Source organism: Onychostruthus taczanowskii, unplaced genomic scaffold (assembly GCF_017590055.1).
Source record: "Onychostruthus taczanowskii isolate IOZ18803 unplaced genomic scaffold, ASM1759005v1 scaffold48, whole genome shotgun sequence".
NCBI classification, from domain to species: Eukaryota; Metazoa; Chordata; class Aves; order Passeriformes; family Passeridae; genus Onychostruthus; species Onychostruthus taczanowskii.
In genome coordinates this window covers 2671652-2690801 of record NW_024502347.1, presented here as the reverse complement: position 1 = coordinate 2690801, position 19150 = coordinate 2671652, and the positions used below count along the sequence as shown (strand labels likewise).

Here is a 19150-nt window from a genome sequence, read left to right as displayed (position 1 = left end):
TAAAAAGTTTACTTGTATTGTTTGCCAGTGACAATCCATAAGCATTAACTAGAGGAGACAATCTCTTATGTATGGTCCAAGGTAGCTAATACGGAATACTTACACCCCAGGTGTCTCCCAAATAAAGACCATCATTTGCACAAAAGCACTCTAGACAATATTTATCTATTTCGATTTGTTGCTAGTTTTGGTTTGTTAAAACAGAGTCATGACCCAATCTAATTCCTTGAATAACTCCAGGCACATCTGAATTATCACCAAAATGATTCTTTGAATTAAAAAAAAAACTATAAACCACCAAAACTATCAATGCTTTCCATCACACTAGACAAAAATTCTACAAAACAATGACATTTTATATCTCATGTAATAACTCAAATGTGAAGAAATTATTTATTAGCTTCTTCAACCTGAATATAATTAATATTTGATGTGTTGTATTTACCATTCTGTAATCCCATCCACAATTGCTTATGATCCTTTTTTTGCATTTCATTGATGACTTGACTTTTGTGCTTTAAAGCATCTGCTTCTTTTATGCAAGCCATAAAATGAGCTTCAATCACATCCTTAGAATGGCAGTGTAGAAGATCCTTTTCTGGAAAATTCTACAAAGATAAATGATAGATCAAGAAAAATAAATGCATCATATATCTTATATGATGAAGAATAAATGATAATTTTAAATAGGCATACATTTATGCAAAAGAAGCATACTGGAATCTTCTACTTACAGAAGTATGTAACAACCATTCTCTCAAGTCTGCTGACAAGAAAAAAGGTTGCAGTGAAAATGTTTCAGGAAAAAAAAAAAGGCCAACAACTTTCCGTAAACCAGAATTTTAACAGGTTTTCAAGCAGATATTCAATCTCAGACAATAAACAGGAGAAAATTAGGAGAAGCAAGTGACAAGTACCTAATGTATACTGGCTCTCTATGATTTTTATCAACCATTTCTATGCAGTTCCTTGAAAACCAAGCAGAACCACCCACATATATGAACTGTAGCATATCTGCCACTTGCAAACATTTTTCCTTAGAGACACTGGAAATCTTTGTCAGTTCCAGCTTTAACTAATCCACGTGACTACTGCTAGCCTGTGTGACTTGATTTTATACCCCTTTTGCTTGGTTACACTGGCACACAGCATTGAGCATTGCAGATGCACAACTACCACTCCTCAGGTAACTCTTAACCCTTCAGTAAATTACAACTACCTCTCCTAATGAATTTATTAAGGAGTTATAGCAGTATATCACACCAAAAAAGATTTATTTGGAAATGAACTGATAAGAGGTCCAGCATTTTAGAGGTTGTGGTTTTCCTTCCTCCAGTTTTTCTTTTATCCACACTTACTGTCACTTACCATTTTATAATAACGCAAGCATTCACTACTACAAATCCAGTGCCTTTAGTTTTCAGAAGTTTTAAAACCCACCTTTATTCCCTCCTTATTAACTTCATTTTCACAGTTGTTTATGACCATGCAAATGGAGCAAACCTCAGAGCCAAACCAGAGTGGTGGCATCATCAGTACTCCCCTTCCTAACAAGGGCTTGCCACACGTTTATACTTGAATTCTCAGGCTATTCCACCAGAGACCCCCTTCTCTTAACCCATTACAAACTGGCACTTTAAAAAGCTTTTGTGAGGGACTGTCAAAACCATTTTGGAAATACAAGTACATATAATGGGACATTTTTCAAAGGCTTTTACAACATAGTTAACATGTTGAAGTAGGAGCAATCTAGTGCTGGAAAAAAAAACCCTACCTTCACTCCCCCACATAACCCCAAGAAAAATAGTGAAGACTGCTTCAAAATACAGAAACCCAAAATATCAAAAAGGGAGCTGGGGATTGCCTTACCTGAAAGAAATTCTGAGGAAAACAGTGATAGTTCCCTCCTCATTAGGTTATTGAGAAGAGTTGGAAATTAAATAATGGAATTTCATATAGCGTTTCCTCCTTATGACAGTGAGAACCCAAACTCTGGAAACTGTGGATCAAAAGGATGAGTATTTTCCAAAAACAGGGGCATAAAGAAAAGATTGCCAATATCTTTTCCACTAAAGTTTACGTGGTTTGATGTTGGACTTGCAAAAGGAAGTGCTGTTGTTCGGACTGGTGTATGTTAAGCTGACTAGAAAGCTAAGGACAGAGGTATATATGTTTTCTTACATGAGAATGGCCAAGTATAAAGACATTAAAGACAGAACAATAAAGAAAGTTCTTCTGGGGCAGACCTTGCTCCTGTTCTACCCTACAAAGCTGAGTATCTCAGTATAATTGGGCCCAAGATTACTAGGAAAACATTACTGGGACTGTTATTTGCCAATTGACATCTGCATAGGCCTGTAAAATACTTTCAGAAGCTCAATTTACTTGCTCAAATAAAAATATAAAGTCTTGTAACCAATCCAGAAGAAACAAATAGAGAGAAATAGCATAGTTAAAAGATCAAAAAACATCTTTACACACAAGAATTCCAAGTGAGACACTGGCATCCCTCAAAACAAAGGAACAGTGGTATGTACCCTAGTGCCAAATAATATAAGAACCTAGAAACTGACTTTCCTAGTTAAAAAGTGATGTCTTAGCTAAGTTTATGAAAACAACAGGTTTTTTTACAACAACTGTTTCACTACACATGTGTAAATATTGAACTGCAGAGTCATTTTTTGGACATTCTTATTTTTCTACAGGTAGACATCTTCCTGCTGACATTTTTCCAATGAATTTCAATTTGCAGCTGATGTCACTCCCTGAGGATGAGCTCCAGAAATCATACACAGTGCAGTCTGCAGAACAGCAAGGATCTATTTAAAATTGTTCAAAGCTAGTTAAGCTACTATAAAGAATCTAGACACAGTAGTAGAATTAGTTGTGGCAAGATTAATTTTCCCAGCTTCTAAGAAGTAACACTGTGAAAGACTGGAAAACACTCCTGAACCTCAGTGCTGTGTATGCTTCTCTTTAGTAGGAAAACACTGACACATTTCTATGAAGTACTGTAAGTAGAAGCTGAAAAACCTAAACATGAAAGTGACAACTTAGAAAAAAACACTGCACACCTGCAAGAAGTATATGAAACAGTTTCACTTACATGAGACTGTCAACAGAAGTATCAGCATGGTATCCCAGCTGATTTATCCATGAGGGTACAAAATAATAAGTTTTATACTTAAATGTAGATCGTGTGTGCTTGTATTTTTAAAAAAATTCTACTTGCCTTCTTTCTACCTGAAGAAATACTGATCAGTCATAAATAACTGAGTTCCCTGAAGAAAGGGATAATTGTAAACAAGCTGGTTGCCACGCCCAGCTATACAACTAGGAGATTTGCAAAAAGTATTAACAGATGACATAAGTAGCTTTAATTCAAGTACTCTCATTAGCGGTGTCTGACTCCCTCCATGTCCTGCATCTTTGAAAGAACAGTTACTAAGGGTTGACTCTGACTTTCTTAGAAAGCTCAAGGAGTTCTGTTTTTTGTTTTCACATAGCAGTAGACCCTTGCAGTATGAACAGGTCATACTGTCAGACAGAACATTGTCTGTAAAGACAAGAGCGCTAAATGACCTCTCGCAAAAAACTGTACCAAAAACATCACTGGCAATTTCAACAGCCTGGTTTCAGAACTCCATTCCACCCATGTTTATCTCTCAGTTCTAGTTCACAACACATCTGTCTATCCTGTGACAGTCTACTTGCATTAGACCACATTTACAGACTATGGCATTAAAACCATAAGAAATGTATACAGTGGCAGGGGGTGCATCTATGTATTTGTGTTTAGTTACTATCAGTGGTCTTTTCTTGAAGTAGACTGATTTCAAAAACAACCCCATTTATACTTCTGGCTTCAACATATCCTAGCAGCTCCACAATTTATCCACATGCTATATGGAAAAGTACTTCCTTTCCATTCCACCCGACCCAGTCTTCACCTAAAAAACCACAAAGATAATGACTGTCACACAAGGACAGATGCTGCCTCTCCTCCTGTACATCAGGTCATGGGTGGAGAGGCAGGCACCAGCAGACAATGGCTTCAGCAGAACCTCAGCATTTCCCCTGGCACACACAATTTCCTCTCCTCCAACACTACTGCCATCTTATCTACTGCCCAAAACCTGGAGAGGTGATTACCACACTGAGAACTGAATAGTGTTAAACAGGCCGCAGAGTAAGGTGAGATGATTTTAACAGGAAGGGGTAGAATTTCCCTCCTTCCTGTAAAGCCACACCTGGATAACAAAAGCAACTTCCCAGGCTACAGCCTCTCATGATTCTCAGACCCCAGTATGCTGTTCAGCCTCATCCTTCTGCAACTATTTAATGCAACTGTTTTTCAACTTTACAAGATACAATGCATATAATTTTATTGCATACCATAAGTACAAATTAACAAATTGTTTCTTCAATGCAAAAACTAACTGTGTTTATGATTTGGTCTGCATATATAATACAGGAGGACAATTACAAACATCTATCAACTTGAAAACTTCTGCTGAACAGAAATAAGCCTTTTCCATGTTTTTAACTTCAAACAAAGAAACCTGATAGGGGGAGTCTGACTTTTAAAAAGAAGTTGAAAAACACTTTTTATACAGATATTTGAGATATCTGTTGTTGACTGCATGCATTGGTAGAAGAAAGGAGACAGCCACGACAACAAAAGTTAAGCTCCATAAAATCTAACACTCTTTAATTAAGCCAAATAAAAATTACAACTCTTTGAAGAATAGCTACACAGAAATGAAAAGAATACTCTAGTCAAAAATCCCACACCTAAACTATTCAGCTGTAAGGAACTGTAACACATGAAAACCTCTTCAATATTTTGACATACTTTGATATCTTTCAGTTATGTTTTGACTTAAGGATTCAGAGGGGTTTTATTTAAATAAACTTTCAGATTACATCAAAATAGGAAGAGAGATTATGCAGGTGCTAACTCCACAGTATTATATTACTAAATTACATCAACCTTTAAAATAATACTACCTTAGCAGTTAATTATTTCTGCTGATCTTTAATGTACACCTTCCAGAAAAACTAAAGGTAGCTGATCTTTTGGCAAGCAGCAATACGGACATTAAAGCCAAATTTATGTTGCTGATTAAAAAGCACTGTGGTGCTGCAACTTCTCAAGATGCCTCTACTTTGTGATGGCAACATCCCCACATTGCCACTGTTAATATCCCAGAGCTCTCAGAACATAACAATTAAACCATGGTTTATGAAACTAGACGCCCTACATTTTCGTCAGGACATTCTGGAAGTTTCCTCATCCCAGGTCTCTGACATTTATCAGACAAGTGTAGCAATTACAGTGGTTTCAAAAACATCCCCAGCTTCAGATCTATTAAGTCAGTCATTTTAGAAGTTTCAACATGTAGAAATACATATCATAAGAATGTATGCTTTCAGTGTACACTTCCAAAAAGAATCAGATTACTGTTGGGAAAAGCTTTTCTAACACACCTTTGAGAATTGTTTCAACAAAAGCATTCAACACAAGCACTTTCCCAATACATTTTTCATTTCACTCAAATCCCTCATGCACTAAAGTCAAGCCCATTAGTGTAGTGTTGTCCTTCACATCAGTTTTCCTGTTGCACTATTTCTTTTACAATGAAGAAATTAACATTTCAAAGTTTAATATCATGATTTGTAGTTGTGCTTTTGACTTCAAAACATACTTGGAATTGTCTCAATGCATTTCAGAGTATGCAAGAATCCTGCACCAAAGCTAACCTTGTTCAAGTTCCATTCTGAGCAAAGATCAGTAGTGCTATTAAGCCATACCTAATGGGTTTACAATGCATAATCAAAACACTGTCTCTCCTGTGACTAAGGTGTCACAAGACCAAACTCATTTCACTCAGTTCTCTAAAAGGGACCAACCATGCTGAAGTCAGCATTCCCTGACTTCAAAGATTTCTACAGCATCTCATATCCACACTCACATGTGCCTAAAAGGATGAGCACCTCTCAATCTTCCCAATCTTCAGTGAACTCAAACCAATTAAATTAAAAACATTATAGGAAGTTCTTCTATCATAAGCCTCATAACTTGAAAAACAACTTTGGATTTTGAGATTATTAACAGAATAATTTTCTACAGAAAGTCCAGTAAAAGCACACCAAGTCTCAAGGAAAATAGCTGTAGATTTACAGAAACCTTTAAATGCTTCCTGAACAATGGATTTTCTCCCTGTCAAATCACAAAATTCACATGGTTTATAAAATAGTTATGAAACCTTTTCCCAGCTTCCAAATGTCATCCAATCCCATGCTCACTCATTCTTAAGAAAAGGGTCTATATCAATTTACCTTGAAATGCACTGTGATGCTCCAAGGAAGGGCTGTATTTGATGCATGGAGATCAAAGAGCAAACCAATTGGGTAATGCCTAAAAATGACAAGATATTAATTTAATATAGAAGCCATGCATTTAATTCTATCTATTGCAGTTAATATACCTGCATTTACACACACACACGCACAAAATAGCTGTTTGACTCCCACAGTTACCACTATTTATTGTTTACATAGAAAAGTTATACAGGCAAGTTTAGATGACTGAAAGGCAGAATTAAGTCTGGAATGTACAAGTTCAATATCTAAACCAGTGGTTTTCAAGCTGTGCCCACAAAATACTGCTACTTTTGCAACAGCCTTAAGTGGCCCGCAGCTGCTTTGTGGAACCTTCCAAAACAGCAGTTTTAGTTCAAAAGCATCAGACCAGGAAAAGCACACATGCCTTCAGATGTTGGAGTGTCCTGGGTTTATACCACACTGACCCTTAATATCCTTTCCTTCTCCCATATGTCTGATATAGCAATGCAGAGAATAAGTAGAGGAGCGAAAAAATCACATATCTGTAAAAGGGCTGAAAGATGATAGATCAAGATCAACTCTGTATCTTTACTATCAAATTAAGAAGAATGAAAGGGGAGGAAAAAAATTAATTGGAGTTTGTATTTCAGTGGCATTCTAGATTAAAGGAGTTACACAAAAAAGCTTGCTTGTGACAAATACTCACTTCTGTCTCATAGCTTTCTTTCCTTTAAATTCATTAGAATATACAGCCCCCAGCAGTATATGAAACATATATCACACACACAAAACCCCTCAGGCACTGTAAAAAAATATCTTTTTTCAGTTTTCTTACACACAGATATTGGCAAGATTTTTGATAATTTTTTTTTTTTTTTAACATTCAGCATACCAAGACCTATTCTCTTATCTTTCAAAAATCATAACCCAAAGAGTCTTACTAGCTTTTCATCCTACAAAGAGAGAAACATATGCTGAACTGTAAAGTCAGTAGTTTCACTGAACTACATGGGACTGATCACAGGTCACAGCCCAAGCACGTACATAAGTTTTGAAAGTCCCAAGAGCACCAACCGAGAGTGCTGCTTTAACAGCGCCTGTGCCAAGCCACTTTCCAGATCGGTCAAACTCTCACACAACAGGGCTTTAGCACCCTCTACGGGTGAGCCAACCCAAAGCTAAGACAAATTCACCACGACAGCAAAATAAAACACAAAATACTACTACAATTCCCGAGCTTGCCTGAGAATAAAGAGGATGCATATCCAGATTTATCTTGATTCACTGCTAATGCTCAAGTATTTGCCATGAAGATTTTTATCTACTAACTGCCAATCATGTCCTAAACACTTAACTCTTTCAGCAAGAGTTCCATGAAAGAGTGGTTTCCCAGGTGAGTTAAGTAACAAACATCAGATTTCATAATTAGATGAACAAAAATTTTCAACATAACAATGACGTCCAGTTACTTTCAATTTATACAAGAAAACAGATAACTAAGAAAAAGAAAACTACACCAAAAACCCATAAAAAACCTCCTGCATCAGGTCTTGGCCTACATCTGCATTTTCTAATCAGTTAAGATTATATAGTGAAGTTCATGTAATCAAATTTCTTCAGTAAAATCGCTGTGCTTTGCAGAATTAATGATGCATAATTAAATGATGCTTTGACCTTCTGCTAATTTATGAACAGGAAGGGTCAAGCACCCATCCAGCTGGTACTAGAGAGCCACCTTTACAATTACCAGGGCTAGAATGCCAACCCACACAAAAGGGACAAAAATTCCACTGAAAGCCATGTGTAAGTGCTCAGACAGGATGGAAACAATCTGCAGGTGTCATCCCCCAGCATCTATTGAAGAAACTACTCCAGCGCAGAGTGGCATCACTCAGGAAGGGTTCCTGAGAAAGGCGCAGCTCTCCAGGTTTCAAGCTGCCAGGAGAGCTTAGGACCTCTCCTGAGGGTTGGAGCAAGCAGAGGAAATGTCCTTGCCTAGAGGAGGTGCACATGAGTGAGGATCTACGCCACCAAGCTAAGAAGCTGCAGGGAGACAGGGGCTGCACAGCACCAGGGAAGACATAGACATTAATGGCATCTTCACCAAGATCTCACGGAGATGAGAATCTGGAGAGAAAGCGTCAGCAGTCATTGAAGTGGTCAGTGGGGACTCACAGGATGGGGAGAACCAAACTTGTGTGAACGCTGGTGTTGAGGAACCCATTCAGTGCCAGCAGCTCAGAGTGCAGCTGCAGAGGGAGCTGCAGGTTGAGCTCTGCATGATGGGAGCCCCAAGCAGGAGGCCAAAGCTGGTGCTGACCCTTTGCACAGGAAAGGGCACGGGGACCGGTGGCCCTGCCAGGTGACTGGACACTCAGAGACACGGCAGAAGCCAATGACACAGAGGAAAAACCCCACAATATCACACACAGACTGAGAGGGTGTAAAAGCCCAGGGGTTCCTTGGTTTGAGGTCCCTGCTCAGCGGCACCAGCTCAAGCTGTCATTCTGTTTTAACACCATCACCAAGCTCTTTTAAGGATCCAAATGCCTGAGGCTCTGCTATGGGAAACTGAGGGTCGAGCAGGCAAGGAAACCTTGTCTGGCTGTGTGGGTGTGGGGTGTGCAGGGAGTCAAGCGAGGCACCCATCGCTCCCAGAGCCGCCTGCTGCAAAGGGGCCTCATCCCAGTTCAGGTGCTCCAAGGGTGTGACTGCCAGAGCAGCTCCCAATGGACAGACAGAAAAGCTTCCTTAACCTCTGATCAAGAGAGGGCAGGCCTTCTCCAACCACTGGCAGTGCTTCAGTATCAGACAAGAGGCTGGAAATTCTGAGGAAGCATCAGAGCTGTCTGAACAGCACATCCATCCACAGCTAGAGGAAGCAGCCATAGCACTATGAGACTCCATCCTACAGGGAAGAGAGCCCCATTTGCCAACTTCACTTGTAAACCTGCTGAGGTTTGCTGCTTGGTAAAAAGTTGCAGATTGGCAAAGTTGTGCTCTGCTTGGATTATTAGTCCTTGCTGTTTACCCACATGGGCACAAAGGATAGGTGTTGCAACAGAACCCCTGAGAGTATCAAAAGTGACTCTACAAGTTCTAAGGGCAAGGAGGCATCTCCACAATTTTGCCATTAAAGGAGATGGGTTCAGAGAGGTGTCTGCACGTCAGGAGCTGGCTATGCATCTGGTGCAACAAGGACTTACTTGGCTTTTACAGACATAGGATACTGTTTGGGGATAATGGACTGCTAGGGAGAGATGGAATCCAACTAAGTCAGACAAAAGTATCTTTGCCTTAAGGTTGCCCAGCCTGGTGAGAGCTTTAGACCATAAACAACAGAAGCGTAAATAACAACCCGCAGATAAACAGAAATTAATAGACATGGGTGGATAGCAATTGGTGAAAGATGATAGCTGCAAGGGAGATGTCAAAGCGATAAAAGAAGGGAGGAGAGAGCCCACCACAAGCATCTACAGAAGGGCACATAGCTTGGGAAACAAGCAGGAAAAACTAGAGTTGCACATGCTATGACATTACTGGGAGTGTGTTGGGCTACCTGAGGCACAGTGAGACAGCCTGCACAGCTGGAATACTGCTGTGGAAGGACAGACATAAGCTGCTTAGTAAAGGCAGGCAGGGCAGATGAGGACAGTGTTGTTTTCCATGTCAGGGAGCAGCTTAGATGTATGAAACTTAATAGGACAGACAACAGGTTGGTTAAGTTCTTGTGGTTCAGGAACAGAGGAGGGACTAGTAAGGGCAACAGGCCATGCAATCCAGGTGAGAAAACTGATAAAGTCTTCTTTAAACAACTTAGTAAGTGTCTACATCACAGATCCTGGTTCCTGTTAATCTCTCACATCTTCTGGAAAAGCAACACAGTGGGACACAAGTAGTCAAGATTTCTTGATGCAGACACTGGATGAACCAGAGATAGATAACCTAAAGCTGAATGTGTTACTTATCTGTTAAGACAAAAGAGTTGTGATAACCAGTGGCAGCTTTAGCTGCAGTGACCATGAAATGGCAGAGTTGAAAGTCCTGGACAAAGGACAGTAAGCCAAATAGAGACTTATGACTTAATTTTTCATTTCCTCCTGGTGCCCCTACACAGTTCAGGTTCAGCCATATCAGATGCACTACTGAACAACACTTTCAGTCCTTCACCTGCAGCCAGAGCACTGAACCTGTGCTGTACTTAGAGAAATGCAGGTGTAGAAGGAACATTCCTCCTGCTGCAAGAAGTCATAAACTTCCAGCTCTTCCAAATCCTAGAAGATTGTATTCTAAACCAGTAATCACAGTCTTTGACTGCATCTCCTTCACTGTGGTTGCAGGTTTAATCTCCTGTAGCTGCAGGAGGGTCTAAGGTTTCATCCATTTCCTTCTGTAGTCCCTAATGCTGCACAGTCTGATAATCTCTTCCTGAAACTCCTCACCTTGGTGACACAGACCCTCCCCCAGAGCACACCTCCTGCAGGAAAAGAATCCATCTTCCCCAGTCCCAATTCTCAGCAGGACAAAGAAACCAGGCCCCTGTAACTCCAGGCCTGGAGGGCTTCTTTCTCTTCTAAGAACTTGACCCAAGCACTGCAGAGCCTGAAGTAGAAACTGTTTCAGACTTCCTCCAAAATCTCACTGGAAAATGGAAGAGCTGCATCTGAACAGATACAGACTTCACCCCAACTAGATATGAAACTGCATAGACTGTGAGCAATAAGACCTCACAGTGTGAAGTAAATAATTAGCATAAACAATATTATTAACAAGTTCTATTTGATTCTGAATGCACAAGTCACAGCTTAAAAGACTAAACATTAATGCCTGCTATTCTTTCTCTACCAACTACTAACTCAATCTAATTCTCAGTTCTGGTGTTTGAGTCTTCCCCAGAAGAAGCTTTGGCTCTTTATGGGATTACCATTCTCCTAAAATACTGTTTTACAAAGAAAAGCAGTTCCACTGAAATCAGTGGAGCTGTTCCTGGCAGAATAGACTTAGTTTTTCTGAAAGATGAGAGCCTTAATTAGCAGATCATTATTAGACTATTTATTTTCATTTCTATGTTCAATGAATTTAATAACTCTTCACTTAATTTTTGAATTACCAGCTACATTTTTATTTTATTATTTTATTTTGTTTTTTTTTTTTTAATTCTAGTTTAAACATCATGGCATTTTAAAACTTACAGAAAATATGGGTCTATTTGTGGTTGAAGTACAAAGCCTCTCTTTCCTTTCTTGTTATAACTTCAGTGAAAACTAGTTTTCTTCCAATATTTACCTGGGATTATGAACAACTGGGATAAATGTGATACCTTGCTGCTTATTTAGGTAGTATCCATGACTCAACATAACCATGGCACATAAGACACCATTTCTTGTTAAATTCCACATAATTTATTTAGATGTCTAAAGATGCTTTTGCCAGTCAGTTATAATAAAAGCTTAAAGAGATCGTTTTTATGGGTTTCTCTTTATATATTTTCAAGGTTAACACTATGTTGGTCTCAAAGAAACAATAGACTATAAGAGATTACTGCATCACCAAATCTACTGGCAATTCCATTATGTGATACTTGCTAATCACAAGACAATCCAGGTTCAGTAAGATTTAAAAAAATCACTAGTTTTCTTTCCTATGATGAAACAAGAAATAAAAAGAGATGAAAATTTCTTCATCATTCAAAATACTAAATACCTTCTAGAGGGCTGATGCTATCTATACAGAATTAGGAAACACTGCAGCTCTCAAAATATTTTCTTTAAGATTCTTTAACAGCAAAAGTAGAAAACCTGATGAAAAGTATTTATGAAAATTAATTTAATGAAACTATATCAGTCCAAGTCCCTAACCTTTCACAAAAAAACCCCAACAAAAAACCCAAAAGAAGACAGTTTAAATAGAGTATAGGACAAAATTAAAACAGAATCAACAGCAATTAGTTCAGTAAACTTGAACTAATTGAATTAAACAAATGCTTGCAGATCAATATTAGATTTTTACAGCCCAAGCACGTATCACACCAGTGAACAGTGAAGGTTACTCATGTTTTATTACTGTGCTGCATATTAGCTATTTGCATTCAGACTCCAGAATTATTACTTCCCATCTGTGTTACTAGACATCTTTAGGAAGGTGGAATATGTTAAAGGAAGATTTATTTGGCAATTCTACTGCAAGCAACAGTGAAGCCAAAACCACAAGCATTCTGAATTATGGTAACAACAAGAATAAAACCAGTAAGTGCAGCACAACACCTCTGTCTTACACATACAGTAAAAATTCAAGCAGAATAATAAAAAAATATGTTCAACATTAAACCTTTTGTTTTTCCCCAGAAACATGCATTTCTTACCCTCCTCCTCTTTCGCTATCTTTGAAGCCCAAGGGAGTGATTACTTTAGGAAAACTACTGACATGGTGCTGAACCTGGGAACTCTCTATGTGATAAACTGCATAAAGTACAAAGTTCAATAAACTCACCATTTCAGTGGTGTACCTTCGTATTCAAACCATATTTCACTAACTTCCTCCTGTCTCATAACTTTCTGAAAGTGCTTCTTCACTTTGTCTGTTACCAGTGTCAAGTAGCTTATCCTTGGCAAAAGCAACTGAAAAAAAAATTATAGAAGCTTTAAGTGTAAATAAAATACACTAAACTGGTAAAAATCTGTAACAAGCATGCATTTTCATAATCAAAAATTCAGTTAGCATTCTTTTCTTTCCCTTTTTAATGGTCAGTGGAAGGCTATAAAATTATGTACTCAGAAAATACAGAATAGTAGTATCCAATACATTAACACCAAAAAAAGTAAAAACTTAAGTTCTTGATTCTTCCAGTGGGGTGAGGGGAGAACAGTGGACTTCAATTTCTGCTTTTCTGTATTTAAATAATGAAGTTTGAAACCTCTTTTATATGAACACATAAGAAGAGATTGTAACTTCTTATTGAAAAGAAAGAGCAACTGTTATCAGCTATTATTTCAAAATGGAAATCCCTACACAAGGAAAATACAAAAAAACAATGAAAACTAGATGCTTAAGGGATTGGTTTCCAAGTGTTTGGTACTTCCAATAGCTGTCAATTTTCATTTTCTTTGCACTGGGTTTGCCGTTTCAACCTATTAGTCAAGACTACTATTCTTCCACTATTTAACCTTCACCCAGGAACTAAAATCAGAAAGAAAACTGTAAATATTTTATTAGCTGAAACAAGACACATTCTTACAGCTCTGTCATATACTATCTTCTTGAGTGTATACTATCCAAATCAGAACGTTGCACTATTTTTATTTGCAACATCTTCCCTACCATCTCTTTTTTTAAAGACATACCCAGGAGTGGTTATGCACTCTGTATCAATCAGTGAATTGACTGATGACTGTGTGCACATTCACTAGAGGTAAATCAATCCATAAGCATTAACAAACAATGCTTTTCAGTATCTCAATGAGTGAAGATTAACCTCCCTGTAAAATATCAATTCACTTTAGAGCAGACATTTTAAATTAATAGTATCCATCCTGTAAAGTTCTGCCTCATAATTATTAATAAAAGAGATGGGCCTAAGGTATATATAGATTATATTTTGCATGTTTAGAGAAACATTTCTTTGCCAGTGTTCCTCATAACCAGTGCTGTTTCTTAAAGTATTTTCTTTACAGTATATGAATAATGCCAGGCCTAAGTGAATGCCTGTGGTACAGACATCCTAAACCAGGTAAGGATATATTTTGCCTGACAGAAAATTTGATCTCTGCTGCAACATTCTTACAGAATTTCTCCAATAACTAGACCACACTTTGCTATTTAAATCAGGTAATATTTTGGCCATGATAATACAATCTGTAAATACCCAATTAATAAAGAAGTATGGAGAGTACATCAAGTTCCTGGAAAAACAGATTCATCTTTTTGATAATGCTGCATTACATCACATCTGTGACACAGGTAAATTTTACAGTTTTATAAAATTACATAAGGCCAAGTATCACCCCTGTCACAGTCATCATGTCAGTTAACACTCCATTTTTCATGTACCATATGGTTTTCTTTTTCCAACTGCTGTTTTTATTACCATCATCACATTGTTTCTACTGTGTTTCATAGGAGCAATGTAATCAAAACACAGCCTTCATTTTCAAAAGGCAAACAAACTCAATGAATTCAATGAAGTTATGTACACATTAAAGTAAGAATTGTCTGGTACTTCAATGACTTGAATGACAACATAAGCTTATCCTTTATTCACCTAATTCCACGTATCTTCACTGATTGTCCTTGAGACAATACAGTGCAGGCTATACCAATCAAACCCACATATTTTTAGCAATAATTTCATGTTATTTCTGCATGATATGTACAGTTATATTAATGCTGGTGTACTCTGATGAGACTTACTAGAACTCTTACAAAAGCCAATTGTCAGCATGTTGCATGTAGCACAGCCATGCTGGAATTGATAAATACATCAAAGCATTATTTATTGCAACAGTGTTTGACATAACCCTTTAAACTGTGTAACTTCCTTCATAAAATACTCCACTTTATATTGTGAAAGAACAACCCAGTTTCTACTTCAACATAATTAGAGGACACAGACAATAACCAAACAGCATTCAACTGAATTTAACAGAACACGGCCAGCACGCCCAAAAGTCTTCAACAAAAACTGTACAACTGTACAAAACCCAACAGTTAATCACATAAACAGATTTCAGAGATCCTGAGCATTTGTAGAACCTACTGAACTCTTCGTTTGGTCCCCCCAGTTCTTTTACCTTGATATAGTTATCCCCTTCCATAGGAGAAATGAAAGGATCCAATTCTACCACTTTTCTAGCTTTAATTTATCTAGCTTTTATTAACTTAAGAGATTTACAAGTCTTCTAAATCTGTTAAGTGAGATCTTTAAGAGCAGTTTAAACACGTTTTCACCTTGTTACCCCTTTTAATATCACTCCCCTACCTACTGAAAGATAACAAGATCATGGGTTCTCATCATTAAATTAAGAAAAGTAAATCTCCAAATACATCACCGAGCAGAATAAATCCTCGCAGTCATCCCTAAATGTTATCCCCAAAAACTACACAAATCGCAACACCTTCCTTTTGAATATTATGTATTGCTACAGTATTTAATCACAATAACCAGGAATGCTTTCTTATTAACCAGGAGGTAAAATGAATAAGAACTCCTAATGCCTATGTAAATGCTTGCAATACAACTTTGTGTAAAGAGTGCCTCTCCAGGCATATCCACAGGTGTTGTTGCACAGCATGCAGTATTTTTACATGAAAAGCAACAAACAGAAAAGTTACAGATTTAACAAGAACTGGACTGGTCTGATCACTGAAGTGTCAAGGGAGACGAAATAAAATATCCTATTGTGGAATGGCTTCACATTGCTCTGTCCTACAGATATCTGAACAAAATAATGCTTTTGACACCAAGCAAGCTAAAGAGTCATCCTGTTAAAGACCAGTCCCTTGGGCAGACCATCATTCTAAGACTGTATCCTGCTGTAATTTTGTTCTTTATACATCTGACAAGTCTCAGCCAATGAGCCTCTGCTTCCTGTATACTTATTTCATCCTTTTCTTTCTACTTGTTGCTTGCAACAAGAGTCAAACAGCATATCATTTTAAAATAAGATGCATAACAATTTTAGGATGAGAGAAAAATCAGATAAATCAGCAACAAAAGTAGTTCAAGCAAGCTGTTCCTAAATGCACTGTCACTCAAAACATAACCATCTGCATGAAACACTCCAAAGAAAATTGATGTATCCATTTCTAGCATAACTGCAGAAAACCTACCCTACATGACTATATTAAGACACAGGACAATGTTTTACTGGAGCTGCCCAGTCTTTGTGTCACCACTCTTTCCAAAAGACAGGAAAGTTAATTTTAAATTGCTTGTCCTACCCCTATGCAGTGCCAGAAGGTGATACACACATGCTTCAACTCATGTTGCACTAACCCATCTGACAGACAGGGCTCTCCTGTCACACCACGCACAAAAACCAAAATCCATCCCACAGACTCAGAGCTGTTTTTCTAACCCCTCACCCCCCAAGACTACGTCATCCTTCATCTTCATAAAGCTAGTTCCTCAGAGCAGAATCCTTTATCCACTCTCAACTTAATGATGCCAGTATTTCCTTCCCATGCAGTCTTCTATTTATGAAAAGCAGTCTGGAATAAAGAGGTTATACTTACAAATAAGAGGGGCCATGTAAAGCTGAATAGCTGATGTCAAGGGCTGGAAATGTTAACTACATGTACTTTTCTACTTTATCCATAATTTTACTTTGATTTAGCTCAAGATTGCTCCCATACACCAATGTCCATTAGCAACTGAAGCCCATCTGCTCCTTCAGCTTCACATGAAAATGATTTGACCCATGGGCTGACTGCTCTGTGATACCAGCCTGGGCACAGGAAGTGGAAAGGATGAAGACTTATTTGAAATGCACTCCAGATCTGAACAAAAACATTAATGCAAGCACACTCTCAAACTTCAGAACTATACCATGACTTAAAACCTTGACTGCTATTCTCCTTTATACGATTATAAATCCTTGGTCCCTCCAAAGACACAAAGCTGTATTACCAGCTCCAACATGAACTGAAAAATTAAGAAGCTAAAATTTTAGAACTGTCATCCATGAGTAATCACATCTTGCAGAAAGAAAAAATTAAGCAATGACAATTTTTGTGCACACTTTACATGGAGTAAATAAAAGAAATTCTATGACCTGAAAACCATTTCCTTGACTGAGAAAGCTGGCCACACCACGAGGATAACACGGTTTCATGCTTTCCAAGCCAATGTTCAACAGATCAAGCCTGTAAGCCTCTAAACTTAAATCCATAACTTTCAAGTCGCTCTTACACAAAGTGTGCAAACATATTTTAACTCATAGGTATAATTTAAAGTTTCAGACTTTCAGGTTAGATGTATTTGGCAATAGGTCAATAAATATAAAGTGCAGTGCTTATCTTTTAGCATTTTAGCATTCATTTAGTGATGAAACTAAAATATGCAAAGATGAGCATCATTATTGCCAAACAAAAAGCACCAATACTTTATTAGGTTTCAAAACAACACATGCAAATGAGAAATTGATGAACCAAAGATGCTATTGAACACAGAAGAAAAAGTTCTATCCAGTGTGGAATGGGATACGATAAGGCTTGAGAATTTTAGAATGCCATAAAAATTAAAAGTTCAAGATTTCCCTCACATATACTCGTTACATTTCAGAGTTGCATTTCACTGAATCAGCTAACATTCTTTCTCAATTACATGCCTATTAGGTGCTGAAAGAATGAAAACTGATGAGAACACCATAAATAAATACTTCATTATAGAAGGCACTTCCATGTTACAACTCAAATACATCCATCATCCCTTTTTTATCATCAGATAGCAATCCTGTTCAGGCAGTGTTCTCTTTAGCCATTATAGTTGCTTTTCTTATTTCTGAGCTAGATCTCTCATGGCTGCTGGACTTTAAAGAAAAGAAAATGAGCAGAAGTCACCCACAGAGTCAGTGTTCATTAGAAGTTTGCATTATATAGGTGACCAACGTTAAATATTAAGACTTCATAAGTCTGAGTAAATTATTTCTGTGTTAATAAAAGTTCTCTCCCTTTGACTGTTCATTATCCAAGAACATACAAACGCACATCCAGCCTCCTCCTTTGCCTAGTCACTCGCTAACTTTCTAAGAATTTTTTCAATGATCTTAAATTATCTGTGATAAATTTCTCTCACTAGTGACATAATTTGCTGTGCAGAAAGATGAAGTCACACAGCATGGCTATATATTTACTTTCAGAAGCTACGAGGAATAAGAAGAAAAGAAGTGGGTTTTTTTCACAATATGCAGTAGTACATGCTTAGAGAATGAAGGAAACAAACATAACCACGGCCTTGGACTATTTTTTGTGACTACCTTTGTCATACTCACATAGTAGGGGTCAGCTTCCCTTTCAGTTATCTCATCCTGATACAGAGTGAAACAGGTCGGTATTCGCCCAAACCACACATCCCGAAGTACATCTTTGTCATCTGTCATTCTTCCAATGGACAGTGAAGCACATGTAGATCAATTTGTTTCTTCAGCTACAAACGTAACCCATTCCCCACCCCCGCCAGAGAAAACAAGTCAGGACGACTGCAAATAAAATACATCTTGTTAAAGGTTCTCCCATAACTACGTTCCTGCAGGCTGACCAAGGCTGTCACCGGGGCATTAAACGCATCACTTGGTACAAAGAACGGGATGAATTAAGTTACCAACTACAAACACGCGGTGGGTAAGGAGCGAAACATAAGTGATCATTTCCTAAGGCTGCATCACGCCCCAGCCGCAGAGCCGAAAGGTCCCTTCCCGCTACCGCCCGGCAGCCGCCGGCACCCCGCGAGGCCGCGGCGCGGGGCAGAGCCCGCGTCCGCAGACGGAGCGCCGAAACGAGCCGGGCTCTCCGCCGGGCGGGCACCGGCCCGGGGGTCACCGAGGCCGCACGACGGGCCCCAGCATCGCCAAGCGCCGCGCTGAGACCCGGGGGGGTCCGGAGCCCGGACAGGCCCCGCGGGGTCTGTCTGTCTATCTGTCTGTCTGCCTATCTGTCCGTCTGTCTGCCGACCTCCCTTCCCTCCCTCCCTGCCGGCAGCCGGCCGAGGTGAATCAGCGGCGCTCCCGCCCCACGGGGCCGGACCGGGAAGCGCCGCGGCGACAGCGGCAGGCGCGCTGTCCCGGGCAGCGCGCTATTCCGGGCAGCG

General features: G+C 38.7%; 1 protein-coding gene across 1 annotated transcript in view; it reads right to left on the bottom strand.

The window, feature by feature from the left end:
* ATG5 (autophagy related 5) overlaps positions 1–18909 on the bottom strand; it is a 73014-nt gene extending 54105 nt beyond the window's left edge. Inside the window, exons 1-4 of the mRNA XM_041414880.1 lie at positions 18336–18909; positions 12838–12965; positions 6343–6421; positions 446–608 (exon numbers count right to left, since the gene is read on the bottom strand). Of these exons, the coding sequence (XP_041270814.1) occupies positions 446–608; positions 6343–6421; positions 12838–12965; positions 18336–18443 (478 nt within the window). The 5' untranslated portion in view covers positions 18444–18909. The remainder of the gene's footprint in view (positions 1–445; positions 609–6342; positions 6422–12837; positions 12966–18335) is intronic.
* Between the last annotated feature and the right edge of the window lie 241 nt (positions 18910–19150).